This window comes from Rosa rugosa, chromosome 3 (genome assembly GCF_958449725.1).
Source record: "Rosa rugosa chromosome 3, drRosRugo1.1, whole genome shotgun sequence".
Lineage (NCBI taxonomy): Eukaryota > Viridiplantae > Streptophyta > Magnoliopsida > Rosales > Rosaceae > Rosa > Rosa rugosa.
Genome location: NC_084822.1, coordinates 14,945,444 through 14,968,236, shown reverse-complemented (window position 1 = coordinate 14,968,236; position 22,793 = coordinate 14,945,444). Strand labels below are relative to the sequence as shown.

General features: G+C 39.1%; 2 protein-coding genes across 4 annotated transcripts; one reads left to right on the top strand and one right to left on the bottom strand.

The window, feature by feature from the left end:
* Positions 1 to 754: 754 nt before the first annotated feature.
* On the top strand, positions 755 to 9,365 carry LOC133736779 (putative pentatricopeptide repeat-containing protein At3g18840). Of its 3 annotated transcripts, none has more exons than XM_062164378.1 (5): positions 755 to 3,700; positions 4,366 to 4,636; positions 5,713 to 5,768; positions 6,374 to 6,525; positions 8,643 to 9,365. In XM_062164378.1, the coding sequence occupies exon 1, from the start codon at positions 1,488 to 1,490 to the stop codon at positions 3,522 to 3,524; it is 2,037 nt and encodes a 678-aa protein (XP_062020362.1). In that variant the 5' UTR covers positions 755 to 1,487; the 3' UTR covers positions 3,525 to 3,700; positions 4,366 to 4,636; positions 5,713 to 5,768; positions 6,374 to 6,525; positions 8,643 to 9,365. The 3 variants fall into 3 exon arrangements, with proteins under 3 accessions (XP_062020362.1, XP_062020361.1, XP_062020363.1); XM_062164377.1 differs by having other exon boundaries at positions 755 to 3,823; XM_062164379.1 differs by lacking the exon at positions 5,713 to 5,768 and having other exon boundaries at positions 755 to 3,823.
* Positions 9,366 to 17,056: 7,691 nt separating this feature from the next.
* Positions 17,057 to 18,763, bottom strand: LOC133735225 (aldehyde oxidase GLOX-like). The gene has a single exon (XM_062162634.1). The coding sequence runs from the start codon at positions 18,698 to 18,700 to the stop codon at positions 17,057 to 17,059; it is 1,644 nt and encodes a 547-aa protein (XP_062018618.1). The 5' UTR covers positions 18,701 to 18,763.
* Between the last annotated feature and the right edge of the window lie 4,030 nt (positions 18,764 to 22,793).

Here is a 22,793-nt window from a genome sequence, read left to right as displayed (position 1 = left end):
TTGTTGGTACCTTCACAGTACACGTTAATCTATCACATTTCAAACAACAATCTAACTGGAGAAATTTCACCATTGATTTGCAATATGAGCTATCTTCGTTCCCTTGATTTGTCAAATAATAGGTTGAGTGGCATGCTTCCGCGTTGTCTCAAAAACTTGAGTAGTAGTCTTGAAGGTTTAAGGGTTGGAAACAACCATTTTCATGGAACTCTTCCTCAAGTATGCACCACCAACGGAAGCGGTTTGGTAATGATGGATGTTAGTCGTAACCAATTACAGGGGAAATTACCGAGGTCATTGGCGAATTGTTTGGCACTCGAGTCTCTTGTTCTGTCAAGCAATAAGTTCGATGATGTTTTCCCCATTTGATTGGAGACTCTTACAGAGTTAAAAGTTTTGGCAATGAGGAATAGTGGGTTCTACGGTGCTATTCAGAGACCTCAAAGCAGTCTTGGTTTCCCCAATTTGCGCATCCTTGACCTGTCTCAAAATAATTTTACTGGTCAGTTTCCATATGAATTTATTTTCTCTGGAATTTCTATGAGACGAGGTATCAATCTAAGTGAGTCGGCGTATATGAGCACAAATTTTGTTGCTTGGGTGATTCGTGTGCGAGGAAATGGATATGATGATTTTTATATCACAAATTTTTACGGATTTGTGTACTCAATCACATTGACAAATAAAGGTTTAGAGAGATACTTCCCGAGGATTCATGAAGACTTTATGGCCATTGATCTATCGAGCAATAGATTTGAAGGCAAGATTCCAGAATTTATTGGGAACCTAAAGGGGTTACGCTCGCTTAATGTTTCCAATGACATTCTAACTGGTGGCATCCCACCATCCTTGGGAAACTTAAAAAATCTTGAAGCTTTGGACCTTTCACAGAACAAGTTGTCAGGTGAGATCCCTCAAGAACTGTTGCAGCTTTCATTCCTCGAACAATTCAGTGTCTCGCACAACAACCTCACAGGTTGTATACCGCTTGGAAACCAGTTTAGTACCTTCGAAAACACTTGATATGAGGGAAACCCAGGTTTGTGTGGATATCCATTGCCAAAAAAATGTGCACGTCCTGAAGGGATTGAACTTCCACCTTCAACAGTAGAAGAAAATGGCTTTGGCACTGGAGTTGAATTGGAGTGGATATTTGCTGCGGCGGGGTTAGTCAGTGGCTTGGTGATGGGAGTGGTTCTTGCAGACTTTGTGATCACGAGGTGGAGTGACCGGTTGATTGAGATAGTTGCATTACTGATCAGACTATTGAGAAGGATGAGGGGGCCCAGAAGTTGAGTGATAGATCAGACTATATGTTGCTCACTTCAGTCGTAATGCTCACCTTGAGATTCTAGTTCTATCGCACTAAATACGACCCGACTTCCTTTAAAGTTTACTTCCCCTGATTTTACCGCCTTTTCAAGTTCAATAAACGCCATTTCTCAAAGCACAGCGAATTAGCCTGGCCCGAATTCGATTGTATGTAAATGCAGTCTCTGAAAGAGGCTCTCATCTCCCACGTTCAATCCATAAAGTCTGGTTTAACACTGGGCATTTTCACCTCCAACCAACTCATCCACCGTTACTCCAGACATGGCCTCATTCAAGACGCCCAGAAGCTGTTCGACGAAATGCCCCACCGAAACGTCTACTCTTGGAACGCCATAATCTCCACCCACATCAGATCACGCAACTTGGAACGAGCCCGGCACCTATTCGACTCTGCTTCTTTCAAAGATTTGGTCACTTACAACTCTATGCTCTCTGGCTACACAAGCACAGAAGGGTACGAGGCTTGTGCGCTTGGGTTGTTTGCCGAAATGCAGTCGCGGGATGATCGGATTAGAGTTGATGAGGTTACTCTAACTACCATGCTTAACTTGAGTGCCAAGTTAGAGGTGGTTTGTTATGGAAAGCAGTTGCATTCGTGTATGGTGAGAACTGCCAATGATCTGAGTGGGTTTGCGGTGAGCTCTTTAATTGATATGTACTCTAAGTGCGGGTGTTTTCGTGATGCTTGGCGCGTGTTTAGTGGATATAGAGGGATGGTTGACTCGGTTTCGAAGAATGCAATGGTGGCAGCCTGTTGTAGAGAAGGAAAATTGGATATGGCGGTTGATCTTTTTTGGAGAGAACCGGAGATTAACGATACTGTGTCTTGGAACACAATGATTTCAGGGTATGTGCAGAATGGTTTTGTAGAGGAGGCACTGAATTTGTTTGTTCGCATGGCGGAAGATGGATTTCGATGGAATGAGCATACTTTTGCTAGTGTTTTGAGTGCTTGCTCTGGTTTGAGGAACTTCAGACTAGGAAAGGAAGTCCATGGTTGGGTGTTGAAGAATGCGATGAGTTCTAATCCGTTTATAAGTAGCGGCATTGTTGATGTCTATTGCAAGTGTGGAAATATGAGTTATGCAAAGTCAGTTCATGCAGCAATGGGAATTAGAAATTCGTTTTCAATCACTTCATTGATCTCGGGTCATGCCTCTCAAGGTAACCTAGTAGAAGCAAGGTTGCTTTTTGATTCATTGGCTGAAAGGAGTATGGTTGTATGGACAGCTTTGTTTTCTGGATATCTCAAATCACAACAATTTGAAGCTGTATTTAAGCTTTTGAGCGAGTTCAGGGAAAAGGAAGTAATTGTTCCTGATGCTTTGATTCTCATTAGTGTGCTTGGTGCCTGTGCAATTCAAGCTGCCCTGGACCCTGGGAAGCAGATTCATGCTTACATCTTGAGGAATAACATTGAAGGAGACAAGAAATTGTTCAGTGCTTTGATTGATATGTACTCAAAATCTGGGAATATTACTTATGCGGAAAAGATTTTTAAAAGTGTTTTTGACAGAGATATAATCGTTTACAATGTGATATTAGCTGGTTATGCTCACCATGGTTGTGAAACTAAAGCTATCCAAATCTTCAAAGAACTGTTGAAGAGAGGTATTAGGCCTGATGCAGTCACATTTTTAGCACTTCTTTCAGCTTGTCGTCACTCTTGTTTGGTGGAATTGGGTGAGCAATTTTTCTGGTCCATGACAAAAGATTATAACCTATTGCCTGAACTGGATCACTATGCATGTATGATTGACTTGTATGGCAGGGCTGATCAACTTGAGAAGGCAAAAGCATTGATAAGAAATATCCGTATAGAATTGGATACCAGTGTATGGGGGGCATTCCTGAATGCTTGTCGGGTAAATGGAAATACAATACTTGCTAGAGAGGCAGAGGAGAGACTTCTAGAACTTGGAGGAGGTACTGGTGATCGGTATGTGCAGTTGGCTAATTTCTATGCTGCTGAGGGAAACTGGAAGGAGGTTGGGAGATTAAGGAAGAAGATGAAAGGGAAAGAGGTCAAGAAGACTGCTGGTTGCAGTTGGTTATATGTGGATAATGGAGTTCATATATTTATTTCTGGTGATAAAAGTCACCCAAAAACAGAGAATATATATTTTACCTTAGCATCCTTGACTGAAGAGCTATATCAGATATCTGGGGAATCTATTGAGGTCATATTTTGAATGTCAGCATCTCAAGATGCTTCAGGAGAGTCCAATCGGATACAGTACTGTTATTTTCCATGCTAGCACTCGCACTCTCCACAACGAATTGGTGCGGCAGAATGCAAAAACCATCACCTTTTGGAAGTGACTCGCGCTTTTATTCATTTATTAGCATGTACCCATACATCTCTGGGGTGAGGCTCTGTACTGTGCAGTGTATTTGATTAACAGAGTCCCTTCTTGATAGTACCTTTCCAAACTCCACTTGAAGCACATAGAAAGTTCAATATCATATATCCTCAAGTTCTATAAGAAAGGTTAGTAGCACACTAGGGCATATGTAGCATTATCTAATTAATTATTCAGTGGTAAATGTCACTTACTACCCCCCCCCCCCCCCCCCCCCCCCCAAAACACAAACCAAAAAAAATACCCACCCCAAGGCTTATCTATGAAAGCAGGTGCTATTCTAAATAACATCATGGTATCACCACTATCTAAGATATTATGTACTGAACTTTTCTCTTGGCACAATTGATAAAAATGTACTTTGTCCATTATATATTGAGGTCATAGATTCTGTGTAGAGTGTAGACAGATGTTCTTGACAAGATCAAATTCATTATTTTCCCTGACTTTCTCTGCATTTAGGATTAGCATATAATTGTTGTAAATCTCTAATAGTTGAAACAATTGGACACATAAATTCTGTTGTAAGTGCAATGCTTAACTGCAAGATAGGATACAGTATTTTGGATCTTTCCATAGTGGCTAGTACTTCTTGTTTCTTTTTAGAGCTGTACTGTTTATAGTTTGGTACAGATTTGATTAACTTATTGTCCTATGAATCTTGGTACAGCTATAGTAACAAAAAAGATCCAAAGGTTCTTATCCCTCAGTTGACACATTGCCAATGTTCTTACTGTTACTTCAAGGGTGGAAGCGTCCAGAGGGTGACAAAAGAGAAAATGTTTGGTTAGATCTAATCTATTGAATGACCCTTCTTCATGAGAACATAGTTGGATGGAAGCAGTGGCAACAAGCATCCCATTTGAAAACTATAAGAAGACAATCTATCTTATAAGAAGACAATCTATCTTCTTTCTGTACGGCTGATATGGAAAGAGCAGGTAATGTCTCTTTTTGTTGGTTACTTATTCTACTCATGGTCATGTGCAACTACTTACGAGCACGTTAATGGTTTGAGCCCCCTAACAGTACCTACCTAGCTATTTGCTAGAGTTTCCTGTCTCTTAAGATTAGGGTCCGGTTAAGATTGTAGAGTTCGGCAGGAGGCCCCAGTTTGACCAAATAAGCAAAAAGCAGGTTTGGGGGATTTCTGGGTATTCAAAAAAGAGGAAAGAAAGGGAGTACAATAGTTCTATGTTTCCCCATTCGCATTTTCATGTTTGATTATTTCAGAATCGGTTGTTAGGCACATCTAGCACCTGCAAAATCCAAGCTCACTATACAATAGCGTGACACTCTGAGTAAACTTGGTTTTTAATCAGTTTTTAATAGATGTTTGGATTGCTAAGAATGAGTAATATATTTCGTTTTGGATTGAGTTTACCTAGTATTAGACAATATTGATATATCGGTTAGATATTATTCTGTATGTGGACCTGAGTCTTGTGATTTATGGAACGTACTATGTACATTTGATATGCACAACTTCTTTACTGTCAGATTAAAACTATACCCGCCATAAGTGTTTCCTTCTTTTTTTTTTGAATTTTCAAGATGCAATATGTTGAGACTCATGTGCTAAAAGAATTTATTATAACAATAGCCACCACTTAATGGATTTTAATTGGGGTCATGGTTCCCATCAAAAGGAGAGGGCTATCCCATGGGTTCAACTGGTTTAAAATGCTTTTGATAATATGCACCATGTGGCTTGTCAAACTGGTCAGTCTCTCAGCTGAATAGAGATAAACACATCTGACTTCCTTGGAAACCTTTGGGTGTTAGAATGGATCTGTGATATCCTTTTTGATTACCATCCAACTTTTTTAAGCTCTCTAAAAATCATCATTGAATACCGCCAGATTTTTGTGGACGGTTTTAAAGTTTCAATTTCATTGAGTTCTTTTCAATTTAATATTGAATGCACACACCATAATCACCAATAGTTGTCTACTTTCACTCTTTTTGTTTCACTCTTTTATTGTTATACTGACCAGAGAGGGTTGTTGCTTGTTAGGCTTCGCATCTGAATTTGGATGTTAGCTATCTGGTGTGGATTGTAATACACAGCAGGTTGTAGTCTTACTCATTCATTGCTCCATTTGACATGACAGAAGTTTATTTCTCTCTTTCCTATAGTACAATCGGAATGCATCATTTTTCTTTTTTTTCTTTTTCTTGTTGTGAAGTACTAGTTTCTCGTGATGGTATGTGTCATATATATTTATGTTGGTGCATGTTCATGTCTTTGTTATCAAAAAAATAATTGTTTATAGTCTTTTCACTTCAGTCTATTATCACACTAGTCCTTTGGCCCCCAAACATTAAAATAACTTCTTGACCCTAACTTCTCTAGGTTGAATTATAAATCTTTACTTTTGAAGGAATACCAATAACCAATAACTGTGCAGCCTTTGATGTGTATAAATTCCTAATAATTGACCTACATGGTGTGTATGTTTATGTACAACATTTTTCAGTTCTTTAGTTTGTTACCTAAGATCTAGTATATTTTGACTGTTCTCAGTTGGTTAATGTTCTACCTTCATTGAATGTAAATTTCGTTGTTAGTTGGCTTCTGTATCCTGAAAGCAGGGACCAGGAGTTGTCGAAAATGATTTTCATACTGCTACCAACCAGAATACATTTATTTTCTTATAATCTCTAATCTTCTGTAGAGTTTGGAATATGGTGGTGAATAGAATTCAGAGCGTGAAGGGGACGGTGGTTATTGATGTATTCTTTGTTATCAACCCATTAACTATGAAGCTTGGCCAAGAACCCCGGCAGACCACTTCCAGCCGGTCATCTTAATACGCCATCCATACAAGTAAGTTCTTAACAAGCAACTGTTAGACCCCATTCTTTGCAAATACATCAGGCCTTGATCCATGGGTTAAACCAGCATTAATACTCCATAGGAATTAATAAGCTGGAGGAGAAAATGTTGATAGTCATTTGAGTGATTTGGTAGTGATTCAAAAACAAATTAGCTAACTGTTCAGGTAAGTGAAGGTTTATTAAATCTTAGTGTTGTAGTTTGGATTGTATTGGCTTTTTGTTGAATTTTGAGTTTTACAGCTGAAGGACATATCAGTTACATTTAATGTGTGGAAGCAAGTTACTCTTTCAGTATTGGCTTTCTTTTTTAATCAGTAGGAGGTTGTTTGCCAACAATGATAAACTGTGAAAGTGAGGAATAGTGACAGCTTAACGAAAGCCAATGACATTTAAAGGAACTGCATATGCAAGTTATTAACTTGGAAAGCTAATTTTGTTTGATAGGCAGGTTGAGATGCTTTCACCGTCCAAAACCTAATTGATGAGAGATCAAGAAGAAACCTTAAACTCATTATAAATTGGGGATTGAAAATCTTTGGTTATCCTAATTTATGGTATGACCCTTTATTAGAAAAGAAATTTGAATGGAAGTTATGACGTCAAGTGGCAACCCTTTATTAGCAAGTACTGCTTCTTTGTGTTGTTAACTTATTCTATTGATGATCATGTGTGACTTTTGAGGAGCATATCAATGGTCACCCCCACCCAAAAGAGGGGTTTCTGGGTAATCAGAGAGGAAAATAAAAAAGTGAGCACAGTAATGTTATGTATTCATCTCCATGTTGATTTCAAAATTTATTGTTCGTAACATAAAGCAGTTAGAAAAATCCTAGCTAACAGGACATAATATCTTAACATTCTGAGGAGTTGGTCCTTGTGATATTAATGATTTCTTACATGTGTGGATAGATATGAGTAACATATCTTGTTTGGGATTGAGCTCACTGATTCATGTGTTGTATTTACTTGTCTTAGATTATTGACCAATTTCGATTTATGGGTTGCTAATTTTGTCTGTACATACATTTGATATAAGCAACTTCTTAATTGTCAAACCAGACATAAGTTTTTCTGTCTTCTTATGAACTGTTAAGATGCAATGTCTTAAGGGTAATGGATTAGATCAGGGAACCTATTAAAAGAATCGGCCACCACTTAATGCATGCTCATTCATGCCATGGGTCTCATCTTTATCCAAAATGAAAAGGAAACAGTACATTTGATATACTGTTCATCATATGGACCATATGGCTTGTTAATGTTTAAGTAACACTCAGAAAATTTGACAATATATAAGTTGGTGATTGGTGGGATGCTTCAATTGAATGTGTCACAAAGGTTGCTTTTGAAAAAAATTAAAGGAATATCAGAAGGAGGAATCACTGGGAAGTAGTTGAAAAAAGTGGAACACCAGTAAGGAATCAGAGTAATTACCGGATGTTTATGAAAATTAAGTCTATTGTTGTGAGAAAGAAGACTGTTTTCTGGGAAGTAGTTGAAAAAAGTGGAACACCAGTAAGGGATAAGAGTACTTACCGGATGTTTATGAAAATTAACTCTATTGTTGTGAGAAAGAAGACTGTTTTGGAAGAGAAAAAGAAGAACAACAACAAGAGAAAATTGACGTCATAGGCCCCTTGAAATCAGAGTATTCTCTGTTGATGAAGAGAAAGCTTTGAGCTCGTGATGGAATTTTAGCTACTATGTTATTTGAAAAATTAATCTCCCTCCTAAGATTTTCACCTCTTATGGGTTGTTAAAGATGGAAAAATTCTATCTAATATCCATAGATGCTGATGGAAGTTAACTGCTGATCCAGTGTGTCCTAGATGTAAAAATTATGTGGAGTATCAGGATAATTTCCTCAGGCACTTTACCATCTTTTTAAAGATATAGTCTTAACTTGGTATGATTTCTCCTTCACTGCCCTCTTTCTTTACAGTTTGAGCATTGGCTGTTCTCTAACCTTGAAGCTGAAAATCACACACCTAAATATTTGACTACTTTTGCTGCAACTCTTTTGGTCATTTTGAAATGGAAGGGCAAAGAGGTTTTTGATTCAGTTTTAACCTTCATTAATTTGGGGAATGTCAATTAATATTGCAGGCATCCAACCAAGCTTCTGTAAGTGGTACTCTAGCAACTTGGACTCCTTACTATTGTTTCTTAAAGTCTCAAATTAAGCAATTTGAATCTGCTGGATGTATCCTATGCTGCTGAGGAAATTCAGACGTGGTTGGGAGAGTAAAGAAGGAGGTCAGTGTATCAGATGTCCAGGGAATCTATATTTTGAAGTCATTATTTCAATTCAGCACTTCAACCCAACTATTTTAGGATGTTTCAGAACATAGAAGCACCTCAAACGCAGAGCACCCTACTTACTTTTATCAGTAATGAGTTCTACACTACTTCAAAGAGTTCAATTGTTACGAATTATAGTTTGACAGCAAGACTTACTGTTTATCTTTATATGATATCAATACTATGTCCAATGTTATATGTGAATATTTCTTTTGAAATAAGTGAGAAAGATATAATCTTCTCCAAAAACTATTCAGATGATATATTGGAAGTCTCTATTTGACAAAGATCTATTTCGTAGTTGCCTCTTCTTTTCCTTGAAGATTATAAGATGACCAACCATCTTAAATTCCAAAGACTTGAAAGTTGAACAATCAATAGGCCATACTCAGGACTTGAAGGGCAGTGATCCCTACCATTTGGTCTAACTTTGGTTGTGAGGGCTATGGTCATGGTATTGATCACTGTCCTTCATAAAGAAAAGGCCATACTCAGGTTGTTGATGCCCCAATGTGATCGTTCAAGTATTCAGCTACAAAAGGTATCTCTGACCATGACGCTAGTCTTATCATTGAGAACTCTTTGATGTTTACTGATGACTCGTATGTTGCTGATACTTGTATTCGGAAACCAGTAATTCTGGATCTTAGCTGTGCAAAACCTCTTAAAGGTGCTAAGCTCTCCTCTCATACTGGTTCTTAATATACTATTCTGCAGAATGAGGATGTGGAAGCTGGTGTTCAATCAAGGAATTGTTGGCAGGCGGCTACCTTACTAGTAGTAATGAGGTCCAACAACGTTCGTTCTAAAAGTGGTAAAGCAAGTTTTTAACTCTGTTCCTCAACTTGTGCCTGGAATCTAATGGGAATGCTGTTATTAATCAAGAAATTGTGAATGGTGGACTGCTAGTTTAAATCTTTTGATACAGCTGACTTTTGAAAATTGTTAGAAGCAGCATAGTAGCTCCCAGTCTACCAAGTGTAAAAGCTAAATTCAGTAGTTTCAATGCAAATTCTTATGGCATTGAGAAAATAGTAAAATCCAGCAGGGCTATTTAGGTGGATTCCATTTCTATGTACAACACTTGGATATACTTTCTACTAATGAGAGGAATGATCTTATTATGCATGGGCATGAACCTGAGAAATGGTGAGGGAGTCAAGGGTCGTAAACTCCTTATTGGATTGTCGAACCTTGATAACAATAGCCAGTTAAAACGTGACTGGCTTGCTCACTTCTTTGAGGTAATACCAAGGAGACGTTGCCATGTTACTGCTTTTGCTATGGTTTGTCTGGAGGGAGCCCAACCTGTGCGTTTGGTCTGGCAAAGCAGTCTCCATTCATAAAGAATGTTCAGTGCCACTGGAATGAACCACCACAGCCAAATCAGGAAACATACCAATAATATCAAGAATGAAGCTGGAAGTAGTGATGCTCTCGATATTTTGGAACACATAACAGAAACTATGCTTTCCATTTGTAGGGATATCCTCATTACTGAAATTAATTAGGCTGCACTGCGTCTATATATTGTGAATAAATGCAGAAAAAGGATTTAAGATCTTGAATGGATTACTATGGGTATCTTTGGTAAGGAAGGGAAATAATGTGAACTATACAGTAAAAATTTATCTACTGGAAGTCTGGAAATAAAAGCAAGATGAACGGATCTGGCCCTTCTTTCAGTTTATAATCAATTTGAGTAGGATAATTTTTGCAAGTGCTTTGAAAACCTTTAAGAGAGCTACAGTAAATCTGTACATGTGTACACTACACTATAAGATCAAGCTTAGGAGTAAGATCAAGCTTAGGAGAGAGAAACCAGAGCCCATTTGATTTCATTGATAGATAAAGAAATTGATTTACAGTATGTGTAGCTTCAGAACCAAAAAAAATCTACAGCTAGGAATAAAAAAGAAACTACAAGATGTCAGAATACTGATTTTGATCATCACTCTGTCCCACCACAGCAGTGCGGTCACCTGATCTTCATCAGTGTAGAGTCCATTAAATTCATCTTACTGTAAGTATGAGTATCAACTGGAATATCAAAGTCATGTTGACCATAAATCATCAGATCATTATCAATGAGAAGCTGTTGCTGCTGCTCATGTTGTTGTAGTTGTTCCTCCTCTTGACATCTCTTGTTAATTTGCAATTGCTGTAGCGGCGCCAGTTGTTGTTGCTCTTGTTGATTTTGTTGTTGTTCCTCATCACCAGCTAACCATTGAGCCACAAAATCCATAAGCTGATCAGCATTCAACATGTGATCGTTATCATCAAACAAGATGGTGGGAGAGAACATCAGATTCTCATCCATACAATCATCATCCCTAAAGAAGAGTTGCTGATTGTTCTCCAGAACCACCTCATTATCATGATGAACCTGAAACACTTGGTCATAATCACCACATTGTGGGAGGAGGTGCTCATGAACTGATGAACCACCTGATCATCGTGAGGAACCTGAACCATCTGATCATCATAGTGAACCTGATCGAACCACCTGATCTTCATCTTCATAATGAGAGGAAGAGGACAATTGTTGTGTACTAGTACTAGTAAAGGAAGCACTGCCTTCTGTTGCTCACAGATGAAAATGTTTTGATCTTTTCTCGGTTCAGGTCTTTGGTTTTTGAAAGACTTGTTTCTGTCATTCTTCTCATAATTGTCATCAGAAAATTTCCTCTCTTTCTTTCTACTCCTCCTTCATCGTTAATTTTGAGTCGACACAAAGCCAAGCTGGTGCTTGATTAATTAATGGTAAACTCATCCATTAACCAAGCAGCATGATGCTCAAAGCCTTTGTCTTTGTTCGTTCGTATCAAAACTTTCTTACTTTCCCAAAATTGGGCTCTTCAATTCCACTGAAAGTGGCTTTGCAGCTTTGGTCTCGCTCCATGTGCCCCATCACAGCCAACTGTGCGAATATTGCGTGAACCGTTGGGGTTCACCTTCGTGGCCCGGGAGAAGAAATAGATAAAATCTTGGTGTGAAAACTTGAATGGCTGACAGATTCTCCATATCTCCCAAGGCGGCAATATATATCAATCTCAGGGAATGTCTGATTGCCTGAGATATATTGGGGCCATGAAGAGCTTGTTGTAGAGATAGTTACCCACCAACTCAGCATCGGTAGGGTGGAATGTACATCTTCACAACACCCCCATCAAGTTCCTCCAAAGTTATGATTTGATAGATGAGAGCCATTATAAATTTTTTTTTTTTGGCTGAAAGATGCATGAGTGAAAAGAGAGGAGTTCAAGCAGTCGGAAGTAACGGGGTTTACAACCTTTAAATCCTAGAAATTGATAGAACTGGAATCCACCAGAGAGATGAAAAAACTCTCAAGTTTTACTTATAATCAATGTTTTAAAACGCTGAAGGCGTACCCGAGGCGTTTTCGGGAGAGCCTTGCAGCTTGAGGCATAAGGCGTAAGCCTTACGTATAAATCACCTATATTCATGTAATTTCTACTCTTATACATACCACATTATGAATCACCTATATTCATGTAATTTCTACTCTTATACATACCACATTATGATTCAACCAAAAGAACATTACTAATTGTCATTCACTCACAATAAATGAAGTACTAGAAGCATATGATTCAACAAAATTACCAATATAAAATGAAATCAAGGATTTAAAGTTCAAACACCAAAGATCAATAAAGTTCAAACACCAACCAACCAACATATATGCATTCAGTCAGTGATACAAAGCAACAATCTTAATGGTTCAGAACTTCAGATACAAGTCAATGATACAAAGCAACAATCTTAATAGTTGTAACAAACTAACAATCAACAATCTTATATTCACAAAGCCTCTAAAAAGCAGAGCCTAAACATTCAAACTTTCAAACAATCTGGTATGGGCTAAAAGACTCAATTTGCAGTAGTTTCAAGTTCAAGTTAAAGGGGACTTCAGAGAATTTTAACTCTCGTTCAAGATATCTTACCTTAAAATGCTAGTAGTGTCTCTGCAAGCACCTATTCAAGTCTGCAGTTCGAACTCCAAGTCTGCAAATCGAACTCCAAAATCCAAATCTTGTCTGCAAGTTGAACTCCAAACATGCAATCAAACTTGAGGATCACATTAATGGGCCAAGTAAAGAATTTAACTCGGAAATTTCGGTTTGGTATGGGCTAAAAGACTCAATTTGCAGTAGTTTCAACTTTCAAGTTAAAGGGGACTTCAGAGAATTTTAACTCTCGTTCAAGATATCTTACCTTAAAATGCTAGTAGTGTCTCTGCAAGCACCTCTTCAAGTCTGCAGTTCGAACTCCAAGTCTGCAAATCGAACTCCAAGTCTAAAAATCGAACTCCAAGTCTGCCAATCGTACTCCAAAATCCAAATCGAACTCGAAGGCTGCAAATCAAGCTCCAATAATCGAACTCCAAGTCTGCAACTCGAACTCCTTGGTCTCCTTTACAGCCAAATCGTTGAGAAAGATAATGAGTGAAATGAGATTTGCATCAGCTTTGGAAGTGCGAAAGCTGAAAAGGGGAGGCGAATTATGTACGCTGCTCAATGTCGCGACCTAGATAGGTCTTTAAACCTCAGAAACCAAAACGACGTCGTTTCATAAAAGACCCCAAAAAAAAAAAAACACTGCGCGTACGCCTACGACGCCTCAAGCGTCGCTTTTTATGCGTTTAGCGCCTTGCTCGCCGCCTCAGGAGCCTCGTCGCCTTCTCATCGAAGCTGACTCAATTTAGGTGCGGATTTTCGCTTTTTAGGCCTCAGGCGCGCCTCATGGCGCGTTTTTTAATTCATTGCTTATAATAATATGAAAGATATATAGCAGTCTGCAGCCATTTAAGGTTGCTTAAATACTAGAAAACAAACCTTAGGGCAACTAATAATCAAGCCTAAAAGCTCACGGATTAAATAAAAACAAATCCAAAACTAACTAGAAAACCTAAATTGCTGGAAAAATAGTAAAATGCAGTTTTGAGGCCCGAAACGACCTCAGAAGCCCGAAAAAGCCCATACGTCGTGTTGAAGTGATGTGTTTGACTCCGGCGCGCCGTCGTCCCCTTCTCGAAAATGTATAGCATTCTGACACTGAACACCAAATATGCAGTGTCGCTCCTGTTTTGCCATTTTCACGATCAAGCTGCTCTGTAATCCTAGCTGCCATCCGTTCTACATTAGGAGTAACCTCCCTAACACTATTGAATTCATCAATGCAGGTGAATTGAATTTATATAGATCAATGAGATGAAAGACAGAATAGGAAAATGTTGAGGGTTTCTCTTTCTAACTTGTGGACAGAGTTTGATCCTTTAGGCTAAAAAGAGAGGGACTAGGTACATCAAGGCAATTAGGGTAATTTCCTAGCAGATAAGGAAAGTCGATTTTTTGACCGTTGGGTGATGATGTCAGTAGAATCGTCTCTCCTCTTTCCTTTTTCTTCAGGGTGAAAGTTCCCTAGCAGATCGATAAGGAAAGGCTCAATTTCTTTTCGACTTCATATTGAAAAAAGAAAAAATTAAAAATTTAGGACATTAATATTTTTGTTCTTGTCAGTTTTGACCCACGATGCAAAAATAATGTTTTAGTCTCTCTCGATGATGACGACGAACAATGCCCGGTTGCGCCTTTGGGGATCTACGCCGACATCAGCTGTTGACTGCGAAGCTGATGAAGTATAGATTATTTATTTTGATGAGTTTTAATTTCAGGGTTCTTTGTGAATTTGAGCTTAGACAATTGTTTGAATTTTGGGGTCATATGGGATCAATTGACTAATTAAGATTTTATCAATCTGGCTTAGCTTAAAGTTTTGAAATTTAGTTAGAAAAAGGTTGAGATTGGGGTCAGGGCTAGCAATTTGAGATGTTAGGCATGGCTGGAAAAAAAAGGACCAGTTGATTGTATAATCTGTCCTTACATGTGAATCTTGCACATTATGATTGATGGCACTTGTGAATAACTGTTGAGTATGGACAATGATTTCTTGTAAGGCTAGCTAATTTAGCATGTAGTATGGAATGAGTATATGATAACAAAGAGCAAAGGTCCACTTATTGAGTTACTACAATTCAACACATGCAGCAATATCAAAATCAGTCGAGGTTTACAACACACACTAGAAAAGTTTCAAGATCACACCAAAAGTAAAGGTCCATTTTCTTCAGTGCATGATTCAGCCATACAGCTTGACCCCTAATCTGAAGCTTTTATCTAAATTTCAAAGTTAAAGCTATACAGTAACGGATAATGTGGGTACATTAAAAAAAAAAATATATCAATATTCATTAAATATCATAACAGTAAATAATACAAGAGATTGAGAATATCTGAAAATATTCATTAATCACAGAATTCAATTTATCTTTTTCATTGAACTCTTATAGTTCAGATATCCAACAGCACATCAACAAAACCCAAAACCCAGTATTACATTCTCTGGGAGAGTACGTGGCTCCTATTGCAGTCCTTAGCCTTCATCTTTGATCTTTCTAACAAATATAATTATACAAAGACGGCAAAAATATCTAAGAAAAAAGTGACATTGTTTTGACAGTGAGCCACTTATTCATGACTAATGAAATGTTAATGAAAATATATATCGCCATCCTGGAAGCTTCCTTGGACATGAGATTTTGTTTTTTAAGTTCTATGATAAGGTCAAAGAATACAAATTTTATGTCAAGGATTTTGATTGATCGTCTATAAGCTTACGTAAGAACGACAACACATGCAGCAATATCAAAATCAGTCGAGGTTTACAACACACACGAGAAAAGTTTCAAGATCACACCAAAAGTAAAGGTCCATTTTCTTCAGTGCATGATTCAGCCAAACAGCTTGACCCCTAATCTGAAGCTTTTATCTAAATTTCAAAGTTAAAGCTATACAGTAACGGATAATGTGGGTACATTAAAAAAAAAATCAATATTCATTAAATATCATAACAGTAAATAATACAAGAGATTGAGAATATCTGAAAATATTCATTAATCACAGAATTCAATTTATCTTTTTCATTGAACTCTTATAGTTCAGATATCCAACAGCACATCAACAAAACCCAAAACCCAGTATTACATTCTCTGGGAGAGTACGTGGCTCCTATTGCAGTCCTTAGCCTTCATCTTTGATCTTTCTAACAAATATAATTATACAAAGACGGCAAAAATATCTAAGAAAAAAGTGACATTGTTTTGACAGTGAGCCACTTATTCATGACTAATGAAATATTAATGAAAATATATATCGCCATCCTGGAAGCTTCCTTGGACATGAGATTTTGTTTTTTAAGTTCTATGATAAGGTCAAAGAATACAAATTTTATGTCAAGGATTTTGATTGATCGTCTATAAGCTTACGTAAGAACGACAACACCAGTTACTATTGATGGTAAAAGAGAAGCAGAGGTAAACTAACAACAATAACTAATACTGATTTTGTGATTGGCATCTGAGTTTGAAGGGGTACGATTCTCTTATATCCCTCGTAGAAATAATGTAGTAGCTCATCTACTAGCTACTCATGCAGTTGATTGTAATAGGGAATGTGGCTGGCTTGATAATCCCCCTGATGGGCTCGCTATGGCCTTAGCTATGGATGTAACAAATTCTAGCGTTTAATTAAAGTTTCCTTCCGACTGAAAAAAAAAAAAAAGTAGCAACCTCTTATATTGTAGTTTTTTTTACTATGCTTACATGTTCTACGAGTGTAAGCTTTTTAGTTTATATTTTCAATACTCATTTTATGAATTTTCCAAATCCAAATTTGAATTTGATGTGTGTTTCGCTCTTGCCAAAATCGAAAGTATTAATCGATATTCGTAAAACTCGCATGCATTATGTAAAAACCTCACGTAATCATTCAAGTTATTAAGACGTGTATATATAGGTTTGATCTAAATCGATCATGAAATTATTGATAAGAAGTGTGAAGGAAACGAATTAATCCTACTGACTTTATTCAGTTTATTCAACTTCACGTGATGTATACAATTTCCATGATACAGTAAATTACAACTTTTTTATTTTATTTATTTATATTTTATTTGAAAAGTAGGGATTAGATGGTTAAAATGGGGATGCCCAATTGTCATAACCAGGCATAATGCGATATTGACTACTCATAATCATATCCCGTTTACAGTAAATTACAACTTGTAAATACTGTAAGAATAATTGATGTAAAAGATGAAAAACGAAAATTGAGAAAGCAACTGTACCTATACCTATATTACTGAATTTTGACCCAAATGCCCGCACTTGGAATCTGCTGATGAATCACATATACAAGATAATATCCGGAAGGTGCAAGATTACCGGAAGCCGGAGTCGTAACCTGAACTTCAAACTTCAAGTTCCCAAGTTCTCTAACATTTTCGGAAGCAAGAACCACTAGCCTATGGTTCATCGAGAACGAATGCGTAGTAAATGAAGGTGACGCCATCGTAACAGACACCGAGTTGAGTGCTATTTTCCCCGTTATCGAAAATTGAATGGCTAGCTTCTTTCCATAACCAACCTTAGCTTGTGACCGAGGTGATAAGATGCTCGGACGTATACTTGCGAATTGCGAGTCCAAGTAATTAGGAGAGAATGCCTCCAAGGCAAGTTCGGTTGGGAAAAGCACGTTTGAGAACTCGTAACGATTATGAGGGTTACTACCTCCAACAAGTACCCTTCCATCACGTAGCAGTACTGCAGTGGAGTGGTACATCCGTGGTATGGTACTAGGGTTTTGTTGCTCGAACCGTGACCTGACCGCATTATCGGGCTTGTAAACAACCGGGTTGAGTACCGGGTTCCGCCCGATCTCCCACCCTGCGGCACCTAGTCCGGCACCGTTGATAATTAAAACGTCACCGTTGGGAAGTAACGTCATGTCACCCATGACTCTAGCTAGAGGCATGTCTTCCACAAGCCACTGCGGGTTCGGGTCGGTTATTTTGATCCGAGCGCATGTCTTCAATGCTTCCACGAAAGTCCCCCCTTGGGCACTAACATAAGAGCCTTTGGGAGCTCCACCGCAGACTAAAACCTCAGCTGCCACAGCCTGACCTTTTGAACTCATGAGAGGTAACATCACCGCTGAACCGGTGCTCGGATACGACCTCGGGTCTCCACCGGGTATTGTTGGGTACGTCTTCACGATTTTACCGGCAACATAATCGAATAATATAGCTCTATTGTTGGCGAAGATGAAAAGGTTGCCGTCAACGTTGAGAAAAACAAAGGGGTAGAGATTGTTCTCTATGGCATTGCCGTCACTTGTCTCGACAAGAAAAGGCAAACTGTGAGCGTTCATTGTGCCTTCACTTTTGGGGTAAAACTCGTAGTTGAACTGCCGCCGTCCGCCGACGATTATCTGCTTTCCATCTGGCAGAATATGATTGGTGGCGTACCATCTCCGGTTGACTAACCCGAACTCGATCTCTTTCCAGTCACAAGTAGGACACGGATCAAAAACCCTAACCCTTCTCTCTCCGTCGTTGAAACCTCCCGTCTGGACCAGACTTCCGCTGGGGTTTACTGATCCCGAGGAGCACCACGTGTCTGTGAACACGAACAGGGGACGAATTTGGTTAGACGCCACGTCGTACTCGGCCGAGTGAGCCGTGCAGTCTACTTTAAGCGCCGTGTCGTTGGGGTTGTTGCGGCAGACGCCGTTGGGGAGGGAGAGGTTGGATTTTCCGAAGTTGGTGCGGTCGAACATGACGACGCGGTCGTTGTGGAGAAGCTGCATGTGCATGGCGGAAATGCCGACGCTTTTCAGAAGCAGCTCCCATTTGCCGCCGGCGGCGTGGGTCAGGGAGAAGAGAAAAGTGGATATGAAGAGGAATGAAACAATGAGATGGAGTAGAGTTGGGCACTTCTTCATGTCGATTTGATTCTCTACTTGGCTTGTTCGTGTTTTGGTCTCAGAATAATTGGTCTATCTGGAAATCGCTTGCTGCTGCGATTTGCTGTGAGTGTATCTGAGATTGTCGCCTTTATATAGTAGTGAGCTTGTGATTTGTTGTTTTGTTTTGGTTTGAAAATTAATAAAATAATTCTGTTCTGGGTTTGTACTTTGTAAATGCAAATCGAATTTCTCAGTAGGAATGCTACGTACCTAGCCCGGGAATTTCTCAGTCGACTAGCCTTAGCTGCTTTATATTCCATTATGGATTTTATATTTACTTTTTCTTGTGTTGGTGATGGAATTCATTTCTTTTTTCCTAGTAGATAAATATGGAAATGGTCATTACTTTTGATTCTAGAACAAGTACATTCATAATAACTCGTTTTCCGGCAGTGGTCAAAGAAATCGAAACATACCTAGTGCTAGCTGGCTGTACAATATTTTCTTTAAACGTGTACGTCTGGATATTACTTAATCTTCATCTTTGATTTCTTTTGGGTAGAAATAACTTTCTATAACATATTGCAATTAATCTTTATAGTATTTTTGAGTATTACATGCAGCTTTGAAGTTAGACATTAGTTCATTGTGTGAATTATACGACCAATGATCACCGGCGGGTTCAAAATTTTTGTCCAGATAGGACAAGACTTAAGCTAAAGGCGCTTGTTTATATGGGGAATAAGCATGATTGTTAAATCCTTAGCCATATGAATAGTAAATATAGAGTTTTTACAATTTGTTTAAAATAACCTATTAAATGACTAAATTAATTTTTATTTTCTTCCCATGTTAAACAACCGATTGTTAGCTTTTCTTCTTTGTTTTATTCAAAAAAAAAAAAAAACAACCGATTGTTAGCTTTTCTTCTTTGTTTTTTTTTTTGAATAATCGAGCCAGTAGGGCGAATATATATTCATCACAAGCCAGAATAGGTCATTACATACCCTTCCGCTGCCGTCTATAGACAGACAAGAAGATAGTGATAGTGCCCACAATGGTACATAGAAAATAGACCCACTCATTGTACAATGAGTACATAGACATAGCGGGAATCCCTCTTTGGTACTACGCCAGAGGCGCTAGAAAGATCCGGCCCTTCTAACCTAACTCTTTAACCAATAAACCTAGCTGCCTAGAGACCTCAATTGGTGTACACCTAGATCCACTGAGAATTAAGTTGACAGGACCAGACCAAATGCAGAAATCTAAATGCACAAAGGTACCTAGACTGTCCCTGAAAACGGAACCTTATTGTAAATAGACAAAGCTAAAAACATAGAAAAGGCTTAGGGCTAAAACAACCCTAGCCTAAATAAAAGCCCAATGGGCAGCCCAACAGAGAAGGGCCCAACTCAAGGTCCAGCAAGCCAAGGTTGACCCAAGCCCAGTCACCCTTCCACCACGTCTGCAGCCGCCTCTGCAACCCCGCCACGAACCAACCTCGCCACGATCCCCGCCGTGAACCAGCCCCGCCATGAGCCGCACCGTCAAGCTTCGTTACAAGCCAGCACCGCCTCGAGCGCCAAGCCACTGCAGATCCAGCGCCCAGCCCCGATCGCCGCAAGCAGCGCCGTCGCCTAGACGCCCACGAAACGCCGCCGCCAGATCGCACCATCCCTGCACAGAAGAACTACCACAGACGCCCAGAAAGTGCACCCACGTTTGCCGTCAAAACCAGGCCGCCAAACCAAAAGCCATAGCCACCTCCTCTCCCGACCTCAGCCCAGGGGCATTGAAGTGCCCGTCCGGCAGCCAGCAAACGACGATGCGGCCGAAGCCGGCTCCATCGACGGCCGCCGCCGGACAAGGAACAATCTGGTGGGTTTGGTGCTCTCTCGCGGCGCTAGGGAGAGAGTTCTCTCGATCAGTTGATTAGGGACAATCCCTTCTGCAATGGGATGTTACTTGACTTTGAGATATTGTTGTAAATGCTAATCATAGCTTTTCTTCTTTGTTTTTAATAACTCATTAGTTCTGTTTATTAACATTTTTAAATGACCCAATAATTTTGTTGACTTTTTTTTTTAAATGACACTTCCAAGCAACCTCGTTTTGGGCAGATTAATTTTGAAAAAAGTCGGAACGTTCTGCATTCGGCGATCGCATTCTGTTAGGTAATCGTGGATTATTCTTGTATCTTAATTGATTTTGATCGTGCATTTGATTGTGGTATAACATGGACTTTCAGTTGGACCACAAATATTCTTCTTCTCTACTGCTCTTTTTTGTCCATCTGATTTGAGAATACACAAGTCTAATCTTAAAGTACTAATTCAATGGTTAGGTCACAGTATCACACCGATAGTTCGTCGGCAGTTCCTTGATCAATGAAGATTCCCAACCGCCCTACATGCAAAAAGGAGGAATCGTCAACAACTTATAATCTAGCAATCTGGTTAATAACGTTTTTAATTCCATGCATCACCACAACAAATGTGGGCAACAGCCACATTTGTATTGCCACGAGCTGAAAGACATGTGGAAATTGGAGTAGTTGGTGTCCATTTCTCCCAGGTACAAACACAAAGTGTGGGTATGTTTTATTTTATAATTGTTATAATTTTCTTTCTGCAAACCCGTACAAGACATGGTCCTAGCTTTTAAAGAATTTATATTTTTTCATTTTTTATTCATGAGTGGGTGTTTATTACTTTATTTTATATTAAGGTTAATGGGAAACATAACCTGATATTCGTTTCTCATCTTATCTATTCTCTCATCTTCTTCCCTTCTCCTTGAACTCACTGAACCCATCAGTCCATCTCTCGTTCTTCTCTATTCTCTCTCTTCTCTCACCCCTTCCCTTTAGTTACAGAGTTAAGTGCTGGAAATTAAATGGGTTTCTTCTTTTCCCTTGCTTTTTAATTACTTTGTTTTGGTTGTTAGTGAGGAAGTGGGTGGATTCAACACGGAGGTAGCCGCCATGTATTGTATTCTCCGCCTCCTAGATCTGGGACAACTCAGCAGTAAAACTATTGTTCTTAGCTGTATGATATCAAATTTGGGAAGTCTCTTGTACAGATCAGATTCTTTGCTCTATATATGTATTCAGTTTGCTTTGATGTTAATACAACCTCTTTGATTTTGAAGGTCACAGGTTGCTGGAGGCCCAGCTTGTGGAACTCCTCATATGATCAGTGCTACGATTGAAAGCCTTGCTTGTTGGCTTATGAGTTCTCTGACCTTGTTTTCAATTGCTACGATTAAAGTTCATTTCATTTATAATTTCTTTTAGATCTAAACAATTGCTTTGGTGCGTTGTTGTTTTCTGATTTTCTTCTTTCTGGTGCTTGCCGTGTTCAGTCTTGGTACAGGTAAGTTTGATTCGAGTTTGGATCTGGCTCCAGCTGGTAGTGGTATACTTCCTCTGTGGGTGAGAGCTGTGGCCTTACCTGTCTCGTTGGTGAGAAGTTGATGGGGTTAAGAATTCTGGCTGATCTGCTGGTCAGTGGAGGTGTCCTTCGTCGGAGACTTGTGGGATTGGGTATAAGGCGAGGCTTTCCTCATATGTTGTTGGGTGATGGTGATGCTGAGGATGAGCTCGTTTCTTTACAGCCACGGAGGAGGGCAATGGTTCTCGATTTGGGTGTGATTGCTGGTGGTGCGAATGGCAGCGGTTTGGCTGACCAGATCGACCTCATCAGAATATGATTTCAGTGTTTCAATAAAGTATGAGTCTACGCCTATCATCTCTAATCCAAGATCTCAAATTTCATCACTGAGTAGAGGCTGAAACCATGGCAGTGAGCCAGTGACTGAATCCAAGCCGATCATCATTGAACCCATTCATCCCCAGAAAGATGAAATAAAATGAATAAGATCAGGATATCCCAGGAATACTCGATATTGGACCAGAAGCAATTAAAAAAATAAAAAACAATTATAATATTGATTCTTACCCACCGTTGTTGTTAGTGGTCCCAATGTGTCAGAGCTTCTTCAGAAAAAGCCACAGACAAGTAAACTGAGACTCTATTAAGGGGAAAGCCACCCCTCTACAGAGCACTGACCCTATTAAAAGTGGCTGTAGTGTGGCTATGGCTGTTAGACACACACATGTGTGTCC

Excerpts from the sequence above, each read along its gene's own strand:
- LOC133736779 (XM_062164378.1), top strand. The coding sequence starts at position 1,488 with ATGCAGTCTCTGAAAGAGGCTCTCATCTCCCACGTTCAATCCATAAAG.
- LOC133735225 (XM_062162634.1), bottom strand. The coding sequence starts at position 18,700 with ATGAAGAAGTGCCCAACTCTACTCCATCTCATTGTTTCATTCCTCTTC.